Source organism: Desmodus rotundus, chromosome 6 (assembly GCF_022682495.2).
Source record: "Desmodus rotundus isolate HL8 chromosome 6, HLdesRot8A.1, whole genome shotgun sequence".
NCBI classification, from domain to species: domain Eukaryota; kingdom Metazoa; phylum Chordata; class Mammalia; order Chiroptera; family Phyllostomidae; genus Desmodus; species Desmodus rotundus.
This window is the reverse complement of record NC_071392.1, coordinates 90,446,243-90,463,929: the sequence shown is the minus strand read 5'-3', so window position 1 is coordinate 90,463,929 and position 17,687 is coordinate 90,446,243. Positions and strand designations below refer to the sequence as shown.

Genomic DNA, 17,687 nt, shown 5'->3' with positions numbered 1-17,687 from the left:
TTTCGCCCAGCTGGCCAGCCCACTGGACCCCCCATGAGGCCCCGACATCATTCCCAAGAAGACATGCCTCCTCGGGCACTTCCTCAAGGGTGTGTATGATTTCAGGAGCTGCTGTGCTGTCCGTGGGCCACTCCCCAAAGATGGGCCTTGTCCCTCCACACCTGTCTCCCATTGGCTCCTTGCCTTCCTGCCTCTTTGCCCCCGCCTCTCCTTCCCTGCTCCTTCCCCCTGGGATGACAGGTGACTGGAGGCAGCGACTTCCCATTCTGAAGGGAACATGGAGTATGGTCAGGATTTCTGCAGGGGGCTACCACACCGTTGCCCCCTCCTCCCATCCCTTTGCCATCCACGTCCCTCCCTCGCGGCTGATATTGGAGGGCATCAGGAGGGGGCAGCAACACACACACAGAGCCATGCGCAGCCCCCGCATGGGGCAGATGGGCGCATGAGGGCCACTGCCATTGACCACGTGCTCTGTTTCTGTCTTAGGACCTGAGCTCCTTTGCCATGCCTCTCCTGGATGGAGACCTGGAGAGTTCAGAAAAGCTCTCTTCCCGTAAGGTAAGGCCACCTTTCTCACACCTCACCTGAGGTGCCACCAAGGCAGGACTCCCTCAGCAAGGGCCCAAGATACACGGCTACCTGTATATCCCACCTGCGCTCCCACCTGCATTCCCACCTGCGCTCCACCTGTGCTCCCACTTGCGCTCCACCTGTGCTCCCACCTGCGTTCCCACCTTTGTTCCCACTGTGCTCCTACCTGCATTCCCACCTGTGCTCCCACCTGCATTCCCACATTTGTTCCCACTGTGCTCCTACCTGCATTCCCACCTGTGCTCCCACCTGCATTCCCACCTTTGTTCCCACTGTGCTCCTACCTGCATTCCCACCTGTGCTCCCACCTGCATTCCCACCTTTGTTCCCACTGTGCTCCTACCTGCATTCCCACCTGTGCTCCCACCTGCATTCCCACCTGTGCTCCCACCTGTGCTCCCACCTGCACTCCCACTGTGCTCCTACCTGCGTTCCCACCTGCGCTCCTACCTGCATTCCCACCTGCGTTCCCACCTGCGCTCCCACCTGTGTTCCCACCTGTGCTCCCACCTGTACTCCCACCTGTGCTCCTACCTGCGTTCCCACCTGTGCTCCCACCTGCATTCCCACCTGTGTTCCCACCTGCATTCCCACCTGTGCTCCCACCTGCAGGTCCACCCTCCGCCTGTTTGCTATGTCTGGTGGTCTCCTGGTGCAGCCTGGAGACAGGGCTGGGGGGAGAGCCACCTGTGTGGGTGGCAGGTGGAGGACTGGAGGGGAAGGAATGCAGACTTGGTTGCCCAGGACCTGTGCTTGGCCTCCTCACTCCCGCTCTCATCCCATCCCTGGTGGGCAGGCATGGCTTCCTCCTGACTTGAGCACCTTGGCAGGTCTGCTTTGCATTCGCCTCCAGACACCTCAGGTTACATGTGGGCCAGGACTGCACTAGCTGCGTCCCTTGTAGTATACCTGGTCACCTTCACAACCCTGTGCCTCGGCCCGGTGTCCTTGTTGGATAGGCAAGGACACTGAAGCTCACTTGTCACACTGCCAGGAACTGAGCTGGGGTTGCAACCACAGCCTCTGTCTCCGGAACCCTTGCCCGTACCACCTGCTGTAGGGTCACCTTCGTGCCGGCCACCCCACCACGTCCCCAGGCCCACACTGCCCAACACTCAGAGCTTCTCCTGGCTTGTTATTCTTGGGATTCTACAAAGCTTCAGAAAGCTGAGTCCCGTAGGTAGGTGGCAGAGCAACGAAACGGAACACTCTACACACAGAGAATCTACATGCATGTCACATTAAGTGCTTAGAAAACGAAAACTCTGAGCCCCTCTGTGAGGAGGTGAGTTTGAGTGACGTGGTTCTCGTCGGGCCCAGCCTCTCTGCCCCTGCATCTCCCTGTTGTCACACTGGCCCTTCTGCTCAGGGTGGGGCGTGACAGAGAGGTGGACAAGGATTGAGAGTCACTAAAAGTGGTTTCCCTGCCGGTGAGCGAGTGTGCACTTTGCTGCCTTGAAGGAACCTCTGGCCCAGTTTGGGGGCGCCCTCTGGTGGTGGAGGAGCTCACAGGGGTCATGGGTCCAGGCAGGCACAGCATGTGGGCCCTGAGGCTACCCCTGGGTGTGTGCGCTGACCTGCCTGCCCAGCACACCTCTGGTCACCAGGGTCTCAGTGAGCTGGACGAGTCCCTGCCAAGCTGTGTCCTTGCTCCAGGAGCCCTGGGGGCACGTCGTACATGCAGTGTGAGCCTCAGAGGTGCCCAGCCTTGTTCCCTTTCCTCCTGGCCACTGCCAGCCGCCCCGCCCTCCCCGTGCCACAGCGCCTTGGAGGTGGACGTGCGTCCTCCCAGTGCGGGGCCCTCGGGGCAGCTCGGGCCCCTGTGTTGAGATCGCAGAGGTCTGTTTCCTCGGTCAAAGAGGGCAGCACCTTGTTCTGGGGCGGTTAGACCTGGGGAGGACAAACGTGAGGGTTCCAGGACACAGACCTGCAGGCAGGTTAGAGGGGGGAGGGGACGTCATTTTGAGTTGAGTCCACTGTCTGCCTATTCTCGCCTCCTCCTCCAGGAAGCCCCTACAGGGAGCAGGACAGAGGTCTGCGGCCCCTGGGTGGTGCTGACTGGCCTACGCGTGGGCCGTTTTGGGGTCAGGTACTTTCCCCAGACCACGGTGGCCACCTCTGTCTGTAGAGGAGCTTAGGGCTGTCTCTCAGGCGGGGTGCCGTGGAGGAGCAGCTCCATGACGGGGGACGCTGCAGGGACAGGTATGATAGTGACAGGTCCAGGGCGGGGCCGAGGCCTGAGTGAGCCCACCCGTGTGTCCATCTCTCCACAGGCGGACAGCCCCTTTGGCTCGGTCAGCCCCTCCAAGGGCTTCTTCTCCAGAGGCACCCAGCTCCGGTCCTCCAGCCCCGTGTCGGCTCCCGTGAGGCCCAAGACCAGCCCCAGCTCCCCCAAAACCGTGTTCCCGTTCTCCTACCAGGAGTCCCCACCACGCTCCCCCCGCCGCATGAGCTTCAGTGGGATCTTCCGCTCCTCCTCCAAAGAGTCTTCCCCCACCTCCAGCTCATCCACCTCGCCCGGGGGCATCAGGTTCTTCTCCCGCTCCAGAAAAAGTAAGACATTGATGCTATTTTTCAGGTGGGTGCCGGGCTGCTGGGGACCGTCCTCTGGCCACGTGGCCACCGTGCCACCCACAGGGGCAGCAAAGCTGGCCGGGTGGATGTTGGTTGGTGCTCAGCGCCTACATCTGTGTCTGTCCCCGGGAACAGATCTCTCTCCGGAACACATCGGTTTCCACCTGGGAGCTCCTCCCTGCACTAAACCCATCGTGTATGGCCCGGTCTGTGGGGGCCACTGTAAATATCTGACTCTCAGCGAGGCCTTGGCCTCCAGCCTTTTCTGAAAAGCAGCAGTGGTGTGAAGCTCAGGTTTGTCCCCTGCCCAGGGCCGAGGGCCCAGTCCTTCCTCGGGTCTGCTCCTGGCCCTGGAGCCTATGGTCCCGCACTGGGGTGATTTGAGTGATGTCTTTCCGACAGATTGCGCGTGTGTGAGAGAGTTCTTTCGGATCGTAAGTATTTGTGACATAAGTGCAAACTCGTCTCAGTTGAGCACCATCGGTCATAGCTGGAAATGCACCAGGTGAACTCTCAAGTGGGCGGAGTTTGTTTTCCCCTTTCCTGGGTCTCAGTGCTTCTCCCCCCACCCTCCTGACTCTTTCCGATGACCTAGGAAGTGCCTGTTCAGGAAGATGGTGATTTGGAAAACTTGCCCTAGGGCAGCAGAGGTTTGGGGCATCTTCCTTAATTCCTGGGCCACATGGGCACGGAGGCCTGCTGGTCAGTTGCACTATGACCCGGGAGGACAGGCCACAGAGAGCAATTCTAGTCTCTGTGGCTTACAAGGAAGGGTGGCTGTCTCTCTCCTTTCTTTCCTTAATTTATTACGTTGGCAGCAACCCTATTTCCAAATAAGGTCACGTTCTGAGGTTCCTGGGAAGACATGAATTTGGGGAGGACACTTCAACTCAGCACACGGTTGGGTAGGAGAAGCCACGGTCTGCTGTTCATGTCCATGGCTGGGATGTAGAGGGCTGGTGGGCACTGGGTGGCCGGCCGGGGGAAGGGGCAGAGAAGACCCCGAGTCTGGTGGTCTGGGGGAGTCTGCAGGTGGGATGGTGAGTTGAGAAGATGGGCCCGACTCTCCGTGCCCGGGAAACAGTGGTCCACACTCCCCTTTTCCGCTCAGTGGTTTCAAAGGCTCATCAAGGTCCTTGGACAGAAAACACCTACTTTCAAAGGTCTGTCTCATAAGATGCTCTGGATTAGGTATAGGTGATTTGGTAAGGTCTTCCTCTACCTTCTGGGTTGGCAGCTGTCGGCAGGGCTCCGGGAGGCTCAGGAATGACTGGCTGCTCATCACAGTGAGTGTGGATTAGGCCAGTGAAGGTCTGGCCCAGAACACTGGCTCGCGTTCTTACCCTTGAACCATGGAGCCCAAGACCTTGACTTTCCCTAAGTGGGAAACCAACCCTGCCCAGCCCTGTCATGGGTGACATGGGAAGGTCCAGGCCTGTGTCCACCTGGAGCACACCCCACTTCCCTGGGGGGGGGGGGGCCGTCGGGCTCCTGGACACTTGGTTCTGTAATTGTGCGGCCTCGGTGGGTGTGGAGGGCACACGGTCTTCCCGCTCTTCCTCAACTTCGGTCTGTTCCTGGATCAAGGGGCCCAGACCACCCACGGCTCCCCACTGCCCCAGAACTAATTTCGTGAAATCAAGCTTGTGGGCAATGCGGTCAGTCTCTAAGGAGGGTCTTCATGAGAAACAGCCCTTGGCCCGCCGCGCCCCCTGCGGGGATGTCGTGAAGCACTGTTTGTTACACGAGGCCCCGGGGAGAACTCCTGTCCGGTCCGGGCACCAGGACTAGCCGGCTTCTGAGCACCCAGGCTGTTCCGCCTCCCACGGGCGCTCACCATGAAACGGCCCGGTTTTCCCAGTCGGCCTGGCCTCCTGGGAATCTTAGAACCAAATCCGTACGCGGGGCCACGTGGGGTGCGTCGTTAGCCTTATTTCTGAATTCATTTTCGGTCCCTTTTACTTTCACGCCACTTTTTTCAACAAGAAAGCCAATTTTGTGGGAGGATTTGGGGGTGTTTACCAAATTCAAGGAAGAGCTGATGGTTGAGGATTTGGAAGGGGAGGAACCCGCTGGCCTGGGGTGGGCTTGGCAGCAAGAATTCATGGAGCTTCCCATGAGGTTCAGAGAATTCCTCGTCTCCATGTCTCTCCACATCCCGTTTTGCAGTCCCCATCCTAGAGTGTGTGCTCCGCCCAGCTCAGACCCCTGGACCAATCCATTGTTCACGAGGGATCTAATCCTGCCCTGGCTGGTGTGGCTCAGGGGATCGAGTGCTTGCCTGTGAACCGAAAAGTCGCCGTTTCAATTCCCAGTCAGGGCACATGCTTGGGTTGCAGGCCAGGTCCCCTGTTGGGGCGTGTTAGAGGCAACCAATCGGTGTTGCTCTTCTTTTCTTTTTCCCTCCCTTGTCTTCTTTCTAAAAATAATTTTGAAAAAATTTTAAAAAGCATTTAATTTCATGTTACTAGACATCGTTCCCTAGTCATTGACGGTAATTACAATACTATAAGTAGTACACTGACTAGTCATGAGTGATTATAAACGCCTGCCACGTGCATTGTACATGATAACTTTTTTTAATCTTCGTAAAACCCCTATGAAGTAGTACCTTGACCATTTTCATCCAAGTGGAAAACTGAGGAGCAGTGGGGGTAAGTCCCAGAGCAAAGACCACACAGCTAGTAAGTGGCAGAACCAGGGTTTGAACTTGGGCCGTCTAACTCCCAGGTCCATGTCTAACCCAGCTGGAGAGACTCCGCTGCAAAGGAGAGCATTTCCGGAATGTTAAGCCAGCAACGGGACCGCTAAAACAGCCATTTAGGGAGAGAAAATAGAGGTGATTTCTTATACCAAAATAACTCCCATAGTGAACAAAGCTCAAATGTTAGTTAAACGTCCCCAAAACTGGATGGCTCTCTTAATCTTGGGGTGTCGGCCTCTGTAATGAATGCAAAACAGATTTGTACGTGTGATATGAACATCGACAGCCTTTCTCGCCATCCCTGGAAGTCTGCAGAGGGCAGAGTGGACAGACTTACATTAAAAAGACAGGAACTATCTCCGGGGGTCGAGGTGAGTAAAGGAGACTCGAGAACTTAGATGGGAGTTGGGGGGCGGTTTGGAGTTTTGGAGAATGAGACTGAGCTGGAAACCCAGGGACTCCGTGCCGAGAAGGTCAGAGGAACAAGGAAAACAGACCTGAAGGACGTGTTTAAAAGACTGTGACTGTGTTTGGAGAACACAAGCCCACCCCGAGAGCCCGCCCTACCTCTCTGGTCACTTTCCCGAGGGCATCCTGACAGGACCCACCCTTCTGGCCGCGTGAAATAGAAGCCATCTCCCCACGCCACACTGCTTTTTCTCCACGAGCAATATGTCCACCATCAGGCCTCGCCTGCCCGCCACCGCCTGCGAAGGTTGACATCAGGTCCCACCTGCCTGGGGAGGGAAGACACGCCAAGCCCACCACCATGCCCTTGCACACCTGCCGTCCTTTGTCTCAGGCTGCCAGGAGACCTGCACCTGCTTGGACCAGGCAGACCCACTTCGGTCCTTCATGGAGCAACCATGCCCCACCTTCTAGCCCCGGTGGGCAGGACAGCGCCTGCTCAGCTTGGGGTCTTCGTGAACTCTCTCCAGGGTTTGTTCTTCTTTCCCTTCGCCTCCCAAGAGCCAAGTAGGGCCTCACCGCTTGTCCCAAAGATTGTAGGAGTTGATGCCTGGCTTGTAAATGCGTCGACAAGGCGTAAGCCAGCTCGGAGGCATCGGCTGCGTTTGTCTCCGTCCCTTCTCCTCACACCCCTCCATGGCCGTCTAACCTGGGGTGCTACTCAGAATACTTGCCAGCCTGGAAGGCCCAGCACCGGCCCCTGGGGACAGAACGGGGCTCTGGTCTTGGCACCAGAGGCCCCTTGTCCTGGAGGTCACCTTTTGGGGTAAGTGTGTTGCTGGAAGTGGGCTTGCCAAATGCCCCAGGTGGGGCAGTCAGAGGCCTCTGGGCTGTGGCTGTCCCCCGACTGCTTCAGAAGCAGTTTAGTCTTTGTGGCTGGCCCAGCCGTGCTGGCGCACTGCCCACTGGGCGCCGGCTGTCCCCACATCCTGGCACCACGCTTGTGAGTGCCAGGTTCTTAGGAGAACACAGGCCCTTTCTTTCCCTCTGAAGCATTTTGGCTCAGAGGCTCAGTCTGTGGCCAGCAGAGTCTCAGACACAGCGAAGGGACCTCACTCTGCTCCTCCTCCTGGCAGGACCCTCAGCCTCCCTGGTGCCTCTGTCTCCCAGGTGGGTTGCCTGCTGATGGGCAGCTGGGCTGCGGCCAGGAGACCCTATTTCCAAATAGAAAATGGAGAGCAAACCACCCAGAACAAAAAGTCGTGAGAGGCCACTGCTGAGTCCCTGTGAGGAGGAGACAGGTTTCTGGAAAGTGACCTTGGCCGTGGCCCTGGCACACCCCCTCCTGGTCTCCCACCTCACGGGGTTTACTGCAGAACCCCTCCTTTGACAAATGTCTTCCCATGGCAAAGGGAGCCAGATTCCGGTAACTGTGGTTGTGTGGCCATGGTGACGGGGGCAGACCCAAGACTCTGATCTGTAGCCAGCGCTGCCACTGCCCGCGCCCGCCCCGCCCTTGTGTGAGGGGTGGTGGGCCCCCACGCCCTTCCCAGAAGACTTGGGTGAGGGCTGAGTAGTGGGTTCGCAGAGGAAGGGGTGAAATTGAGCCTGAAATCGCTGCTTATAAGTCGCTGGAGGAAGGGTCCTCCTCCCCATGGGCCCTGAACACGAGAGACACTAGAAACCACAGTCATGTACGAGGAAGTCCTCTGATGCCGGCAGCCTCTGGTTAGCGGGACATGTACGGGAATCGCCGTCAAGTTCTCAGGCCAGGGCTAGCGGGGGAGCGAGGTGAGACAAAGAGTTCATTTCAGGCACTGCTACACAGACTATAAAAATACACAATCTCATTTCATCCTTACGGTAACAGTCACGGGTTGAAGTGTGAACCCTCAAAAAAAAGAGATGTTGATGTCCTAACCCTCGGTGTCTCTGAATGTGACCTGATCTGGAAGTAAAGGGATGGCAGGTGTCATTAGTTGAGATAAAGTCAAACCAGGGTGGGGCAGGGGGCTGATTCAGTGTGACTGGTGTTTTATAGGAAGGTGGCAATGTAGGGAGAATGCCATGTGACTTCAAATGTAAGGACTGGCATGATGCGTCTACAAGCTGAGGATGCCACGGGGTGCCAGCAACCATCGGAAGCTGGGAGAGACCAGGTGTCTCCCCTACAGGTGACAGGTACCTGGCCAGGCTCAGCAAACCTTGGCTTTTTCTGCCTTTCTGGCCAAGTGACCACTAGGGGGCGATGTAGCCTCACTGCTGAGCCTGGTGTAGGCCACACAGGTGAACCTGCCCAGGGGACAAGGATGAGACTCCCCAGTCCCGGCTAGGTGTGTCCAGCCTGGGACATTTGCCTTTCCTCTGCCAAACAAAGGAAAGCTGATGTCACAGAGGAGACATGTCCACCTCACCCAGGTCTTCTCACGCTGAGTACAATTGCCCAGAGCTGCCAGGGACTCAGGACATAGCCACGAGCCAGTGAGTCCCTGCCCTGGTGGGGTGGCGTTCTAGGGAGAGGGGACGCTGAGGAATATGTGCTGTGTATGAAAACGTGACGGGGTGAGGGATGGTGCTGCTTTAGACAGGGCTCGGATGAGGTGGCAGTTGAGCGGGGATGGGAGGGGGCGGCCAGGTGGGCCCAAGTTTTCATTGAGCGATCCGGGAGCCCTGGGACGGTGTTACTGAGGGAATGGCTTGCACCCGGAGGGATTAGTATGGCTACGTGCAGCGAGAGATGGACATGGGGGGAGCCAGCAGGGGCCACGGGTGTGGCCCAGGGATCCATCACGGCTGTCTCCCACCTCCGTTCAGACCCCCTCGCGCCCTGCCTTCTCCAGAAAGCCTTACGCGATTGTACCTGCCGTGAGCCACCCACCCGAGCTCCGAAACGTGACTTATTTTGGGTGTCTGCACAATCCGTGTTCCCTCATGCTGTGCTTCTGTCTTTTGGAAGATTGTGGGTCTGACGTTTCACATGCCTGCCCCTCACTCCCCCAAGCTCTCTGAGGTCCTCCCCAGCACCAGCCAGAGCCTCCTTCCTGGGAGGAGCCCTGGGGATCCGGGCGGGGGGTGCGTGCGTCTGGAGGTGCACGTGTGTCTGGGTGAAGATGACAGTGACCGGAACTGGCGAGGAAAGGGCTGGGTCCTTGCACCCCGCTATGAAGGGGGCAGAGTTATTCTGGGGACCCCGGAGCTCCCTCCCGTCTCCCTCCTCTTGTGGGCGCCAGCTCCCAGAGCTGCAGTGCCTGTGTCTTTTCCCTCCTCTCTCAGACTGAAACCAGCTTTCAGGGAAGGTCTGGCCGAGGGATTCAGACTATAAGGTCCGCTGCCAGAAGTTCAAGGCCACATCCTTGGGGTGTATTTGACATACTCATAATTGAGAAGGGGTTTCTCGCATCAACAACTAGATGCAACAGATGCTTTTCAGAAGCGGGTTTCTTCCCAGAACCCCACGTCATGTGGCAGAAGCTCTCAGGGGCGGAGGGGGGTGGCATTTCTCCAGCTGGCCCCCCACTGGGCAAGAAGGGGCATCTCGCCCTGGCCAGGTGGCTCAGCTGGTTGGAGTGTTGTCCCATATGTTCCCGGCTTGGTCCCTGGTCAGGGCACATGCAAGAGGCAGCCGACCGATGTTTCCCTCCCTCTCTTGTCCTTCCTCTTTTTAAAAAAATTAATAAATATATCCTCAGGTGAGGATTTAACAAAAAAAGAAGGGGCATTTACGTGGGCTGCAGTCCACACCAGTGACCACTACCAACAGAAGTCGGCCCCGCTGGGCACTGGGACATCCTCTTTGTCCTACCAGAAAAAAGGCGTTGAAAATCGCTGACCAGGACGGCCAGCTACTCTGATTACACTGAGGGCTACTGTAGGTCACAGTTGTACTGTCCATAGGACAGGCTAGAAGGTGACAACATGCCCAGGGACCCAGGCATCCCCATCAACCAGTGAGGGACACACACAGCTGATCACAGCAGCAGTTTGAAAGGCTCTTGCCTGCAGCCACCCATAAGAAATACAACGTCTGTCGTAATCCAGCTCGTGTAATCCAGCCAGAAGCCATTTCTCATGGAACAGTATTTGCCCTGGGGCCTGCGTGCTCTTTTCCATCCCGCTCCTGCCTGTTTTCCCAGCATGCCTCCTCCAGCCCACAGCGGGGCACTCAGGAACACACCGCCCACCCTACATGGTCATGAGCAGCAGGGTGGGGTTGAGAGGCTGGAGGCCAGTCGGCCTGGGAACTTTCAGGGTGCAGAGAGCCAGGGGCGGAAGGAAGTGCTGGGCTTTGGCCAGAGGTGTGGGATGGTCGACATTGGAAGGCTCTCTTTCTGAGACCAGCTAGCTCATGGCTGTGACCGAGCTCGTGTGCACTTGGAACACCCAAGTCAATTTCATTTTCTGCTGTAGTTAAATTAGGTTATGAGGACTCTCCTGTGCAGGGCTAGGCTCCGGGACTGGGTCAGCCACACCTTGGTTGCTCCCATCCCGTTCCCTGTCCGCGGCTCTGAGTGTGTTGGGCGAGCCATTTGAGAAGTTTAACTTGTAAGACGCTGGTCCTTCCTCCGTCTCTGTATTGGACCGTAGACAGCTCTTCCTTTCTCTCCCAGCAACTCGAGTTTGTTTTCCAAATAAAAGTCTGTCTTCCCATAAAGTGCCAAAGGCTTTGTGCTGCGCGTGGAGGAACGAACTCGGGATTTTGAGACTTTAACTCAGAGCCTCCAAGGCTTTGCTTCACGTGCCAGGGGCTCCGGGTGCTGGGACTTCCCTGCCGCTGTTGCCTGTGATCAGCCACCCCGTGGTGGCCTGTTTGTCCCACTCCAGTGGTCTCAGGCCCCCAGCATTTGGGGCTGACATCCACAGCCAGTTTCTCTGCAGAACCTGGCTTCTCTTGAGGGGCCCATTCATGGTGCACAACAGTCAGGGACCCTCCTGCAGGACGGAACCACTCTGTGCCATTGAAGCAGACGACACTTAATGAAGTGGCTCTGAAGGTGACAGAGGAGCTGAGACGCCAGCCAGAGACGAGTAAGGGAGCCCTCCCCTCCCCAGGTGGGAGAGGCCGAGGGAGGCTGCAGTGCAGGGAGCGGGGCGAACACAGGGGTGACCTGGTGGAAGTCGGGGCTCAGTCTGTGGCAGGATCAGGTCAGAGGGGCTTTGCCCACAGCCAGAGATGCCACCGGACCAAGGCCTCTTCCGCCCCTAGGGTGCAAGCCAGCCAGAAAGTCCAGCCTGGGGAGCCAAACAGAGCTGCTCTGGGGTGGGGGTGGGGGTCATCCCAGCTCTGGGACTTCCTATAAGGGTCCCCTTGAGTGTGCTTGCCTCCCATCTTTGTCCTGAGCCCCGTCCTGCCTCCTTCCTCTCCTTGTCCTGGATGCTGATCCCAAGCATGTTCCTGACATGCATGTCCTGCACGTCGGTTTCCTTCCCAGAGTCTACCGCTCGGGGATCTTGCGACTCTTCTTGAGGTCAGCAGGTGCCCCTCACTTCAGTCCTCTGCTTCAGTGTCCTGAGGTCGCGGTGACCATTTGAAGGAAGGAGGGAAGGAGTGGATGAATAAATGAATGAGGTGGGACCAAGCCCGGCCTGCGTGCTGGTGGCACTAGTTGGGTCTGGGGTGGGCACTTTGCCCTGCTCCCGGAAAGTTGTACCAGTGGTCCTGGGCTTGTCCCTTATGTTGCCAGAATCCAGAGTTTGGTGAGTTTTACCCTGTGCTTGGCTAAATTAGATTTTCCCTGGCTTGACTGTGCTCCCCCGCTCAGTTCCGAGGCAGACAGCATACCCCACCATCCACAGATGCCCGCCCTGAGCTGCCCTGGCTCTGTGGAAGCTGGGGCCTTGGGCCCCGCACTGCCCAGCCAAGGCTGGAGCCTTCTGGATCCGGGCAGCTGGGGAGGCCTGACTCCTGGGCTGAGCAGACTTCACAAGAACGTGACTTGTCTTGCCTGCCCACAGAGAAAGGAAAAGCATGCATGGCATCTGAGTTTCCTCAAAAGTTCAGCCAGCACTCTGCCGTGCTATGCGGCCTGGCACCCAGCATGGTCCCCAGGGAGGGCGCCCTCTGGTGGCTGTCACGCAGATGTCCCCTAAAGGAGCCCCGGGGCACCGTCCAAGGAGATGCTGACCAACCAGGCGTTCCTGCCCTGACCACTTTATTTCTTAATTCCTTTTGGAAAATCACATTTTATCTGGACAATTTCAAACTTAGAGAGAAGTTGCAAAAACAGTACAAAGAATTCTCATGTACCTTTCACCCAGATTCCCCAGCATTACCATTTTACCCCCTTTGCCCATGGCCTCTCTCTTAGCACAGATTTGTGTGGGTTAATATGATATGTACACCATGCAGAAAAAGTTGCAGATATAATGCTCCCTTGTTCCTAAACCCTTCAGTGTAGATCTTATACAAGCTAGGGCTTTCTCCTACCTATAGTTTAAAAATCAAAGTCAGGAAGTGAACATTGACGTGAGAGCCTGCGCTGAGCCACAGACCTTATTCACACGTCACGAGCTGTCTCAGCCGCTCGCTGTTTTGGAAGCAGAAATCCCTGATCCGGCCCTGCTCTGGGTTGTCCCTTCTCTTCTCAGTCGCTCTTAGTCCCCAACATTTTTCTGAACGACACAGGCCGGTCGTTGTGCAGCCTGACCTTTGCTCTTGGTTAGCCGGACGTTCCCTCCTGATTAGACCAAGGTTTGCGGTCGGGCAGGAGTGCCACATGCCTGGTGTCCTGTCCTGGAGCCACAGCAGAGAGCAGAGTGTCTGCTCTCGTCACTCTGAGCCATTCCTGCGGATGCTGACTGATGGCTTGGTTAAGGGAGGTGTCTGCCACACTCGAGTTCTCCACGCTAAGGAAGATATTACTTTTTCCTTGGTGAGCAATAAATATTTCATGGGCTCCAACTTGGGTATTGTGTAAATATCTTCTTTTTAAGTTCATTTTTTTATCCTCATCTGAGGACATGCTTACTGGTGTTAGAGAGAGGGGAATGGAGGGAGAGAGAAGGAGAGAAGCATCGATGTGAGAGAGAAACATGGATCGGCTGCCTCCCACATGCGCCCCAACCAGGGACTGAACCTGCAGTCCAGGCATGTGCCCTGACCAGGAATCAAACCCGGGACCTTTCAGTTTACTGGACGACAATGCTCCAACCAGTGGAGCCACACTGGCCAGGGCTGAATATCTTCTTTCTCATCAAACTTTCCCTTGCTAGTTTCACCATCAGTCAGTTATTCTTTTTTTTATTATCCTCACCCGAGGATATGCCATATTTTGCCGTGTATACTGCACATTTTTTTGCCCAGATTTCTGAGGGAAAAATAAGGATACGTATTACACACGGGCATAATGATTACACACCATGGGCATAATAATGAGTATAATGATCCCAAATATATTGTGCACAAATGCATGGGTACGCATTGTACATGGCAAAATATGGTATTTATTGATTTCTAGAGAGAGGGGAAGGGGGGAAAGAGAGAGAGACAGACATCGACATGAGAGAGAGAAACGTTGATCAGTTAAGTCTCATATGCTCCCCAACCGTGAATCAAACCACGACCTAGCTTTGTGCCCTGACTGGGGATTGAACCTACAGCCTTTTGGTGCACGAGATGGCACTCCAACCAACCAAGCCACCCGGCCAGGGCTCCATTATTCACGCCTGAATTATTTGTATGGTGGCTGCCAAAAGGGGATTTTCTGATTTTACCGTTCATCCTTGCTATTATTGTTTCCACCCTCGTGTGTGTGAAGTGGTCTCTCATTGTGGTTTTGGTTCACTGATCCCTAATGACGCTGAGCATCTCTTTGTCTGCTTCTTGGCCGTGTGTATATATACCTCCATGAAATAACTCTTCATTCCTTAATCGGGGTTGACTTTTTGTTGTTGAGTTGTAGGAACTCCTTATATTCTCTGCATACTAGATACTTATCAGATGTGGGATTTCCAGATATTGTCCCCCTTTCTGTGGGTTATCTTTTCATTCTCTTAATAGTGTCCTTTATTTAAAAAAGACTTTATTGATTTATTTTTAGAGAGAGGGGAATGGAAGGAGAAAGAGAGGGAGAGAAACATCAATGTGTGGTTGCCTCTCGCACGCCCCCTACTGGGGACCTGGCCCGCAATCCAGGCATGTGCCCTGACTGGGAATCGAACAGGCGACCCTTTGGTTCGCAGTCTGGCACTCAATCCACTGAGCCACACCAGCCAGGTCTCTTAATAGTGTCCTTTGACATACAAGCTTTCAATGACAAAAATAACTCAATGTGTTGCTCCTTTGTAGTTGGCCCCTGGCGACACGTAGACTTGCTGATAGGAAGGATGGGCTGTGGGTTGGTGGACACTGGGGACCACAGTTCACTGATTCCTCGGAATGTCTTTCTCCCACGGGAATGGGACACCTGGACAGGCTGACGGACAAGGGCCCTGTCTCAGTCCCCCCTCATTGTCACTCACCATGTCACGAAAGCAGACAACACAGAACGATAGACTCTGAAGGGCAGTGGACCCCTGTCCCCCTCCACCCAAACCCCAAAGGGACCTGTTTAAGTTCCATACGCATTCAACTATTTTATAGCTTATCACCGTTAAGCCTTGTCTGGTGTCCATTACGGTGGACGACGAATGCTCACTCCCCCACATCTGCCCCAGTTTCCCTTCTAGCCTCTTTTTAAAACCGAATCAACCTTTTCTCTTTATGAAGAGAGCCATTTTAGACGTTTTTTCTAATCACCCCCTTGCAATTTTAATAAAATAGATGTACTATTTGTACAAGGAGGCAACAGATGTATTATTTATACACTCTGTGTGTGTGTATTTGCGCTTTAGGTATAAAAAGAATTCACTGCCCCTCCCCCGGGGCCCATTTTCACCCCCTGGGGGCAGTACTGGTCTCCTTGAACCGAGAAGAATTTGAGGTGGGGGGGCATTAGCGAGGACGGTCACGTCAATTAACTTGGGCTAAGGCCCCTCTGAATTAGTGAACAAATGGAGTGATTGGTTATCTTTTTTATAGTTCTGTCAGCCTGAGGAGAGGAGCCAGACACTGAAGTGAACTTTCTAGATGTCTGAAACTTAAGCCACGCAGCACCCAGACATCAATCTCTTTAGGGGTTAGGTGCATAGACACTTGGTGGTTTTCTGACTCAGAAGATACTAAGTATAATTTCACTACTTATGGGTGCTTTGGGGTCCTCATTAGATGGCCCCGTGACCCCCTTCCGCATATCCAGCCACCACTCAGGTGTGAAGACCAAGTTCAAACACTAAGGGACCCGGGACACCCTCTTCCTGGGTCATTAGGCTCCGTCCCCGTCTGTGCCCGAGACTTGCTCTGTAGTCCGTGTTCTCGCCGCCGTGAGTAGCGCCGCGCCCCACCCCGCCCCACTGGCATTGCTGCTAAAACGCCAGTGTTCTGCATCTGTGATTACAAAGAGGAAGTCATTAGGAGGAAGAGGCCCTGGGCTCCTCATTCAAGAAATAAAATGCTTGAGCTTGAGCTTTGGCCGATGAGCAGGGTGTTGGCTGTGAATGTCTGATCTGACATCTCAGATGTGGGGTCTGCAGCAGGAACCGCCCTGTCTGCGGGGCTCCTCTTGCAAGGCCAGGTGCACGGCCGGAGCTGCTGCCCCCAACGCTGTCCCGATGCAGAGCCCCCGGCAGCCGGCCGGGCAGCGGCCGAGAGTCCGTAACGGAGTCTGCGCTGCGGTTTCCCATGGGGTGCCTTTCTGGACAGGCATCGGTAGCAATATCAAAGGCTCTGCCGCTGACAGGGTGATTTTGCTATTTTATCTCATGTGATTTCCTTCGAACCCCCGTGAGATGGGCTCAGGCTGTGTTTTGATCTGTTTCAGGGAAGAAACATGCCTGATAAGTGAAGCTGAATTGTTTTGAGCTGCTGCGCTCAACACAAGTTATTTTAAATGCGATGGCCACTCTGTTTTGTGCTACATTTCAGTAGTCAGAAGCAGCAGGTCCACGGCAAAGGTCAGCTCAGGCCTCACGTCTAAGCCAGTGGTTTCCAGGGGAAGGCAGCACCACGGCAGCTGGGGTCCCCCTTGGGGAGCCCCAGATCCAGGAGGTGGAAGCCAGGCCCGGTTGCCAGGCAGTGAGGGCCCAGGTGGGCCGCGCTCCAGCTTTCTGCAGAGGCAGGAGAGGTATCGCGGTCTGAGGTCCTCGCCCAGGCTTCTCACGCTCCTGTTCACTTGGCCTTCCCAGACATAACTTAGAGAACAAAACAGGGATCCAGATGCTTGGCTTCTAGAACCTTTGGAGCCTTTGAAAGCCACTGCTCCATGTCCCTTGAGTCCAAGGCTCGCCCTGGGGGCCGCTCTGAAACTCGCAGTTTGCAGCAGGTCCGCGTCAACTGGCTCCGGCACGCTGGGGGCCCTCGGCCTGGCGTGGAGGCCCCCAGGGACTGCAGGGCCCACCTGAAGGCATTACCATGAGTTCCCCCCCCAGCCCTCCCATGGGGCCTGTGGTGCCCCTTCAGATGTTAAGGAGGTTTCTGGACTTCATATTTTGGGGGTGCCGCACTAGGCATGCTAAAAATAATTACTGTCATGGGTTTTCCCTTTGTCTGTAGTTTTCTGTATCATAAAAATTAAGATATCCCTACCACCCTTGGGTTGAGGTGTCACCCGTATGAGCTTGCAAGTTGAGAGGCTTTGTCACTGCCAAACAAAACCACCCCCTTGTCACTCAAAGAGTCTCTCAACTCCAGCTCCTGGGGCACCACGAGGCTGTGCGTGACCGTGAGCATGCTGGGTGACGAGGGAGGTGCCAGTGGAATTCGGGTGCCTGAGTTGGGGGTTGGCACCCTCCAGAGCCTCTGCTGCCTCACCAGCAGCTCCGGGGAAGGGACTCCGAAGGCCCCAAGGAGGTGACACAGGATCTCACTCTGAGTCAAGTGCCATGGTGACCTTTAGAACTTTCCATGAAATATGACACAGGATTTTGCAACCAGCAGGAGGGCGCTGGCAGAAAATGTGCTAACGCGTGTGGCCGCTCCGCTGTCCCCTTGCATAACCGGGTTGTGCTCGGCCGCAGCCTTGCAGAGAGGTCTGGGCGCTTTTCAGGTACCGTCACACGATCCTCAGTGGTTTCAGAGCGGAGCTTCGGTTGACGTGTCTCCATTTACTTTGTCAACATCCCGACAGAGGAGAGGCAGCCTGGGGCCCTCCAGGCCCCTGGATGGGGGACCTGGGATGGAGCCCCGCCTTGTCCACTGGCCTCCCTCCCTCCCAGGGGACCTTGGCCAAATCCTCCTCTGCCCCTCTGTTTCTTTTTCTTTCTTAAGTTGAACAGTAATGGCCGGCCTCCCTGCCTCTCAGCTGAGGAAGGGGCTTTGGGAAAAGTGCATAAACTCACAGGGCTCCACTTTGCTGATCGCTCCCACTGCACAGAG

General features: G+C 55.7%; 1 protein-coding gene across 3 annotated transcripts in view; it reads left to right on the top strand.

The window, feature by feature from the left end:
* The window catches only part of PRKAG2 (protein kinase AMP-activated non-catalytic subunit gamma 2), a 203,446-nt gene that overhangs the window by 61,726 nt on the left and 124,033 nt on the right, over positions 1 to 17,687 (top strand). For all 3 annotated transcript variants that reach the window (XM_053926706.2, XM_053926707.2, XM_053926705.2), the window contains 2 exons: positions 490 to 561; positions 2,868 to 3,147. In XM_053926706.2, the coding sequence (XP_053782681.1) occupies positions 490 to 561; positions 2,868 to 3,147 (352 nt within the window). The remainder of the gene's footprint in view (positions 1 to 489; positions 562 to 2,867; positions 3,148 to 17,687) is intronic.